Below are 9,012 nucleotides of genomic sequence, written 5' to 3'. Positions count from 1 at the left end.
AGTAAAAAAGTTTAGACTTCTCCAAGAAATAAATACATAATTTTGTTAATTTTTTCTTCGGAATTACTTTGCGAATATATTCTCTTTCATATGAATTTGTTTGAAATATAATCTTGTATTCCATTAGATATAACTGTAATTAAATAAATGTGGTCGTTCAATAAATGTATTCTATTCTATGTTTAATCTTATATCTAAAATTTTTTTTTATTAAAAAAACCATCATTTTGCACCAATTCAAAACAATCAATTTCATCAAATTTTTGAAATCTATCGTTGTGCTATTTTATTAATTTTTATAAATAATTCACTTGATAATGAAGATGAACTGTGTCCACCCATAATTATTGTTGTTGGGTAGTTCAGTTCTTTGAATTATCGGGAATAAATAGTTTGTTTCTACCCACCAATATGGTTCAAAAATATTCAATATGAATAAATAAAATAAATTTTCTGTTATTATTATTATTTGAATTTTATTTCAATAATTCGTTCTCGCTAAGTCAACAAAATTGTGTGTTTTTCGTGGTCTATTCAAATCCCATGAAATTCGTTATGCAGAAGAAAATTATCTGCTTATCGCCTCGCACATGCACAGAACAAAAAATTTGGATATGTTGAATATGATATGAAAAATAAATAAATATGTAAATATGATAAAATAATTTTGTAGACTCTCAACGATTTGAATATGATGGAAATAATGTGAAAACTGAATGAAAATCATTAGCATTCGAACCAATATTAACTCGACTTATAAAGAATGTTTCAATTCTAATAATCATTAATTTTTCATCCGATAGTCCACTGTCCTTTAATTGATGATACGAATCAATAAATACATACATTGAAAGTTTCTATTAAACGTTATTCACTGAAAAAGGGTATGAAGAAATACTAAAAATTCAAAGAAAAGTAAATCTGAACATTTATTATGACAAAGAGTCAATATAACTCAATATTCAGTCATTCCATATTTACAGATTTGGTTTACAGTTGCACGTTATAATAAAAATTCCTTGATATACATTAAATTACATCTACAATATACAATTTCAAATAGAAGTATTTGAAGAATCACAATCAATTATTGATCAATCGAAAAATTTATTATACATTTAATACAAATATCTTTATACAATTCTGTATGAAACGTTATACAGTCCATCAAATGAGAATGGTTTCAAACATACTATAATACAAGAGATTTCAACAAATATTCGAATAAATAATTCGGTGGTTTTAGTCTTCAAAAATACTGAGAACAACAGATAATTTAGTACGGTTATTCCGTTTCGCACTAAAAAAGAGTTGGGTCGCTTACTTTCAGCAAAAATTTGTTAAAAAAAAATAATCCGAAAACTTCGAGATTCTTTAGAAAAAAACAGTCTTAGATCCAAAATCTTCATATACAATTCCGTATCACTGAAAACAAGGAACCCACCTCAAACAATTATGAATAAGAAATGTGTAGTTCGAGCTGAAATTTTATTGCACAAAGGTTTATAAAAAGCTCAGAAAAATTCGATTAATTCCATCGATGACCGTTCAAATTGAATGTTTCAATTATAAGCTGAATCGAAATCAACGGAAATTAAAATAATTATCAGAATTATTCTTAAGAGGTAGATATATACAAATATTCACAAAATTAATTACAACACAATGATCGAAATTAGTGCGATGAATGGAACTTGTCTTGTCTTTCTTTTCTGAAAGTTTTCGATGTTGGAGATGATAAATCTGAAAATTGAAGATCTTAGGAGTTCCTCCTGGGGTTTGAAGCCAAAATGCTCTGGTAGTGAGCATCTTAAGCTAACGGGTATTGTCACAAGCCAGTACCTCCTGAAGGTGGATGGTAAATGGAACCATTATAATAATCGTTGCCTATCGAGGGATGAGAATGCACGGAGTTGGGAAGAGAAGTCAGGGTGTTGTAGCCGTATTGCATATCGGCGTACATTTTTATATCTGACTTACTTTCGTTAGGTAGTAATCTGGTAATAGAGAATGGATGATTTGATGGTGTGTATCCCGACGGTTCCTGCTTCAAATGGTGACCCATCGAAGAATGATGCAGCATGGCCTGGTGATCGCTGGTTAGACCCAGAGGATGACATCGATTCATCACAGCGGACAGTTCTTCGTGAGACATATTTTGCTGATGATGATGTTGAGGATGCATGTTATTTAGGTCTGTAGGATGAAGAAGGTTCATGTTATCTACATCGAGTTTGCTGTGGTGGATTCCAAGCACCGAATTCAAGTTGTTATCATTCGTCTTATCCAGATGATGAGACTTGTGATGGATTTCTTCCTGATGCAAAGGAGTCTTCTTGCCAGAACTGTTACTGTTGTCGATGCTATGCGACGGACTCTTATGCGACTGTCTAATCATCTCTTTTTTCTCGTCTTTGAAACGTTTCTGTCTCCTCAAATAACATCCATTCTCGAACATATTACCGGAGTCTGGATGTAAGCTCCAGAATGATCCTTTTCCAGGTTTATCCGGCGTTCTTGGCACTTTCACAAAACAGTCGTTGAACGATAAAGAATGCCTTATTGAATTCTGCCACCTCTGCTGGTTTTGGCGGTAAAACGGAAACAGGTCCATGATAAACTGATAGATCTCCGCCAGAGTCAGCATTTTTTGCGGAGAATTTTGTATCGCCATAGTAATAAGTGATATGTAGGAATAAGGTGGTTTGGCATGTGTGTAACTTCTCCTGTAAGGTTTATCTGTTCTGGCTCTTTGTAATGCTGAATTCGGCGATGTGTCACCTTCCCCAAGATCTGTCCTCCCGAGGGAACCGACTGACCCATAGCTAGGCATGGCAGTAGGTCCTGAAGACATGTATTGCGTCGGTGATCCTATGTTAGTGTATCCCATCCCGGAAGACGGCATAGCGTTTCCGTTCATGGCCATGCTGTTGCTCATGCCTCCGTTCAGCATGCTAGGTCCGAAATTAGCCACTTGACATACCTGCGACATGCAAGGGTTCAAAGAATAAGACGCCGTCATCTGGGACATGTTCGAAGACGTCGTCATCGTCGATGTTTCCGGATAGAGTTTCTGCGGTAACATTGCACTAGTTTATATTGCACTTTTCGGACACGGTTAAACACTAACCCAACAATTTAAAACGTCATCAATCAATACGGTCTTAATTCGTCATCGAAGGTTTTGTTTCATTGTTTACATCACGAGCGGATCCACAAACAAGTTAACACTTTAGGTATTCCAAACCAGCACTGATTGGAAAAACAAATACTCTTCGTTGCCTGTTTACTTAGATACTACAAGCCGTTGTGAAGTACCCAGAGCTTTAGGTAGTCAAACAGTATAGTCTCCGCCGAAGTTAAATCCATATTGTGATTCCGTCCAATCGCAGAGCGAAAACGCAGTTTCCAAGTCAACGGGGGGATCGACGCCGGCATGGTATTGGTTAGAGGTTCGACGATGTCATGGACGATTGTAGGGGAAGTTGACGGTCACGCCTTCGCGACCGAAAGCTCTAGCGACGGCTGACAACTAATAACTTCAATTCGCGATGTGTTGCTTGGGACTAGTTCTTAGTTTCAGTTGTCTGCATTCGAGTTTTTTTTTGTTTTTGTTCGTACGAAAAGGCATCTGTAACTGTATCTGATGAAGGAACGTTGTTGTGCTTTTGTGTATTACAATCGAGAAATACTTGTGAAGCTCAACTGTGCATGTCGAGGATTTCAATTGTGGAAAAAGACAGAGGAAGGTTTTATCCACTAATATTCATTACTTGTATTATTTTCTATAATGACAATAATTTCTTCGAATTCATTCAGAAATTAGTAATTTATATTTAAATCCAATGAAAATTTCTAGTGCAATTACCTAGGTGTTTCGAAATCAAACTTTCCAATTCAAAAATAAAGAAATTATAGATTCGATTAATCTATCTCCTTTAGATGTCCATATTTCCAAACCCAGAAGAATTCATCATGAACCTAAAACAATGAAATGATACTAAAAACTTACTAAAAAGTGATGTAAATATTGTTTTAGAGAATCTGATGTGATTTTCCAATTATGTAATTGAATAGGTATCACTTCTATTACTTATTTCGGAATTCACACTTTTTGTGTTCAAAAATCAATCGCTTTTTTTCATTTCATATTAAATATCAATAGTTTCGAATATAATTAACACTATCTTGTCTAATATTCTATTTCAAAAACCATTGGTTTCAAAATCTGCATATTCTCTGTTCGGAAAACTACTTCAAACTTGTCAATACCTAAATTCAAAAGTCACTCACATACAAATTATACGAATTTGTATGCAAATTTTCAATATAAGCAAAAACCATCTACCCATTTTTCTCAAATTCTTTATGGTTCTTGAAATATCATGTTATGAAGTTGAAGTAAATTAAGAATTGTGGTTAATCGATACCTTATGGAAGCCATAATTATTCACCAAAGATTTTCAATTTTTTATAATCTCACACAAAACAATGCAAAAAACTTCAACTGAATATACCTAATGTGTTTGGTGGACATGCATAACTGCTAATACTTTTTTAGATATAGGTCCATTCTGAGAAACTAAAGTAAATTCTTGTGGACAACTGAGATAGGTATCATGCAACAATTCCAATCATTTTATTCTCCAATGACAAAAAATACAATTCTTTGAGCTTCAAAATAATTTGAAAAAATTATTAGTTGAACCATTTCGAATCCAATAAGTATTCCAACCAAGACCGTAATTAGAAAAAAATTCGGGGTTCCCAAATGAAATTTCAAAGTTCTCCCTGTACACCAGTAAGAAAAATTAAATGGAAAAACTTCCCCCTCAAAACCATGAACTTTTTATTCAAAATCTTTTTCCATAAAAGGATTCCTTTTCGAGATTTTGTCTAAAAATCACCCTCTATATATGCCATCAAACACATTTGATTTCATACAATGCGCTCGAGAAATACACAAATTTGTCAGTTATTTTTACCGAGAAAATTCAAATATCTCGAGAACATACTCAAGGTAACTTATCAAATATGAGTACAACCATCGATCGTATGAATCAACAAATATCTCTGAATATGCAATAAAATAGTAGATTCATTTTGATCAAGTTGAGAGTATTTTCGGTGAAATTAGAATGTATTTCTGAAAATGTCCGGTTTGCCGATCCTGGCGGCGGCCCTGATTCCAACTGCCTACTCCTTTAAATTTTTTCACTACCATTTTGACTATTATTTATCACAAGATTAATTAGATAATTGTAATCAATCAATTAATTAAAAAACAATATCCAATATTGAACAATATATCTACCTACTCAAAAGTTCGAAGATTTCAATTTCATTTCAATTGATGAAGAAGGGGTTTAAACTTAAGTAGGATCAAGAAATAACTCCTATAGCTGTATTACACTGCAAAATAAAATCTTTCGAAATTAAAGGATCTATTTATGTAGATCCGATTGATTTTTGACACTTGTCTAGTTTTATCGAAACAAGGTTTGAGATAGTTGCCCTTCTCTTCAAAAAGCCCTATCATTGAGAATAATGCAATAAGTGTATAAAAAAACTAGCCTTATTTCATGAATACAGGAATTGATATTGTTCCTGTGTAAATCCTGTTTTATTGGACCTCCAAAAAAGATGAAAGCTGCCAATACTGTCGAACTCATATAGAATTCCACAAAGAATTTTTAAACTCAAATCAATTAACACCAATTCAAGTAATCAGCCTTTATTATTCACAAATCATCTACTTATATAAATATTTACAAGTTTCATACAACTACATTCTTGGTTTTTTGGTTGCTCCCTTTTCTTTACATTACTTAATCCTTAACTTTCTCTATTTCAGTATCGTAACGAGTTCATTATAGTACTAAAAACAGTGCTGTAATGAACTCATTACAGCATTGTTTTCAATCATATTTTTCGTGTTGTGTTTGTCAACATTGACTTCCGATACTATTAAATTTCAAAACAGGTCAACTGTCATTATAATATAATTTGGATACAGTGCAACATTATTCGCAATTCCTCTTAATTTTGGAGGTGTTAAATCGCTTTCGTTAGACAATATTAACGAATTTAATGCGTAAATATAAATTATTTCAAAATTCGAAACGTTCGAATTTTCGTAAGAGCCACACCAACTCACAAGATACAATACAAAAATTACTAAGATGTAGAATCTGAATTTTCAATAGAATTTCGCAAAATTTCCCAGAACTTGACTGAAATAGAGTAAATATCGTTTGATACTCGTTGCAGAAGGCAACTCACTTGATTTTTTACTTTTTTTTTCAGTTCAGCTCAAGAACTCAAGAAAAAGATAAAATTAGAAAAATTAGAAAATTGAAAAACATCATAGTAGTAGTCGTCTATCTAAATAGTCGCTCTAATACTGCTAGGGATTCACGGCTTGGCTTGATTTTCAAGCTAACTGGCTTGAGCTTGACTTGATTTCAAGTGTGAGAAAACTGCTAATAAAGTCACACTGGCTCTCTCGACGCTCGAGAATGCCGACCAACTCAAGTAATATCTTGATATCAAGTCAAGCAATAGATATCCCCAATAATGTCAAGCTCAAGTATGTAATTTTTCACGAGCTTGATTTTCAAGTCAAGTAGTTGGTTAAAATGTCGAGCTACTTGGCTCTATGAATCCCTGATGCTGTCAGCAACTTTTCTTTTTTAAATCGTTGAAGGCTAATAGAGCAATTTGAAAATTATATATCAAAATAATTACAAATTTCCACAAATCATGTTTCACTTTCAAAAGTTCGTATATTTTTCGACTATTCATTGAACAATTCTCATAAGACTTGTGTTGTGATTTTCAGAAATTTTCAATTATTTTGATACATAATTTTCATGTTGCTCTATTAGCCTTTTATATTTATTTATATTTATTTTTGTATATTTCAATTTCTAATATCACCCTTCATAATATGACCAAAAAGGATATAACTAAAGAGTTAAAGACTTCTTCTCATCAAAGCTCAATTTGATTTGATTCTAAAATAGGTATATTTATTTACAGGTTTAATCCCAGTTAGGCGGAAGCAGAATTCTTCATAATATTCTTGAAAAACTACAAATTATCGTTGCTGAAACTTGAATAAATATGATGAATTAGAATCTTGTTTTAATGATTGTACCTATGTCATCATATCCACCAATTTTTAGATCATATGCTGTACATATAATAGCTATGTTATATTTGTTTAGATTTCTCTAGTTGTTCGAGAATAGATAATGATATATCGCAGTTCCAATGTACCTACCTAAACAAAATAATGAAGTGTTATGGCGTTTAGGCCCAAGGTTCAAAATTCAAAATGAAGAAGCCTTATATGATTATCATGATTAGCACAACGAGCAGCTATTATGGCTTGAAATACATACCAAACGTATCTGTAACAGTTGGTAAATAGAAAACTTGATATGATAACAATGTTTACCGGCGGAATCTTTCATATGACAAATTTATTACTTTATATGGTGCTAGAATTTCTTCAGCGATTATGATGATAGTGATGAAACTTTTGTTAATCCATTATCAGACCAAGAGAAAAGTGAAGATAAGGTTATTAAAGAGATAACCAAGGCAAAGAATTACTTGATTAAATCCAGTTGAAGATAACATTCCAGAATTTATTGGTGAATAAATCAAATGGTGATAATTTTGGACATGTTTTGCATATTGAGACGAATTCCTGAATATTAAATATGCCCAAAAGAGTTTAAAATTACCTTAAAATTAGAAAGGCATGATAGTCCCATGCTGGGACGTGTTTTGAACGATTCCAGCATGATACATAAACTGAAAGGCATTTCAACTACCTTCCGGACTAATCCATAACAAATGATTTTTGAGCGCTCTTTCTCCAAACTGATCGGTCTAAAATTCTTTCAAAATGTCTGTTTTTTTGGAATTAGTGGTTCGAATTTTGAATGATCGTAAATTGAAATTTTCATGGTAGGTTCGGATCTTGAACGACGCCGACGTTAGGGATTCATGGCTTGCTCGATTTTCAAGCTACTTGGCTTGAGCTTGACTTATTTTCGAGTCAATCCTAGTTAATTTCATATAAAAAATCATGTGTGAAATTAAATAAATTTATTTAATACATAGGTACTTCTAGGAATTCGGATTTCTCAGAGAGAGTAGAAAATGCCGCCCTTCAATATTTGCCGCTTCGGCGAAATTCGTTTTTTTTTCCTTAGAAAAAATTCCATTCTTTTCAGTTTTTAAATAATTACATATATGTTAATGTGTAATATTTATTGAATGAATTCTATATATTGTTATTGTTTCTAATATATTTTTTCATATTGAATGAAAACATTAATTGATTTCAATGGTTTTTCAAACCTTTATTTTCAATGTGGGCCCAGCTTTTAGATTTCTGAAACTACGTTCTTTCACCAAAAACGGTCTCACCGTATGTATTTGAGAGCATTCAATGAGCCTCAGCCGCAGATTTCTTCATATTAAAGCAGAAAATTAAAACCTTTGGCTGGTAAGCTGACATGTTTATTCGAGAATAACATTATGATGCAGACACAAATCGACTAATATTTCAATTGCGTTATGTTTACAAATACCTAATCTTATTGTATGACATCAACGATCTATTTATTTCGACACGCACTTACCGTACAGCCATCTATTGCAAATCGGCAGAAGCAGGAAGCAGTACACCTAATAAATATAATTGAAAAATATTGGTCAATTTCAATGTTTCTTCTTGAAGTTTGAGAGCTACCACTGAAATGTGGAGATAAAAAAATAAGGAGAGCACTGACGCGAAATCAGGAGCTTCAGAGCTCTCGTCATTCCTCCGCCAATTGCGCACTTGGAGTCCGCGGAACTGTATATATATATATGTATCTATATATGTTTGTGATCTCCACTAGTTGAAAATTTAAATTTCCTGGTTTCTTAGATTTCAAAATATGTGCCCCGGAAGTTCAATCATTGTATGGAAATATGGAATACAAGTGATAT

General features: G+C 32.7%; 1 protein-coding gene across 1 annotated transcript; it reads right to left on the bottom strand.

Moving 5' to 3' along the window:
• Positions 1–912: 912 nt before the first annotated feature.
• On the bottom strand, positions 913–3,375 carry LOC123675478 (protein fork head). The gene has a single exon (XM_045610839.1). It carries the CDS (start codon positions 3,083–3,085, stop codon positions 1,829–1,831), a length of 1,257 nt encoding a protein of 418 aa, XP_045466795.1. The 5' UTR covers positions 3,086–3,375; the 3' UTR covers positions 913–1,828.
• Between the last annotated feature and the right edge of the window lie 5,637 nt (positions 3,376–9,012).

This window comes from Harmonia axyridis, chromosome 1 (genome assembly GCF_914767665.1).
Source record: "Harmonia axyridis chromosome 1, icHarAxyr1.1, whole genome shotgun sequence".
Taxonomy (NCBI): domain Eukaryota; kingdom Metazoa; phylum Arthropoda; class Insecta; order Coleoptera; family Coccinellidae; genus Harmonia; species Harmonia axyridis.
The sequence above is the reverse complement of the archived record's forward strand: the minus strand, read 5'-3'. Positions and strand labels throughout refer to the sequence as shown.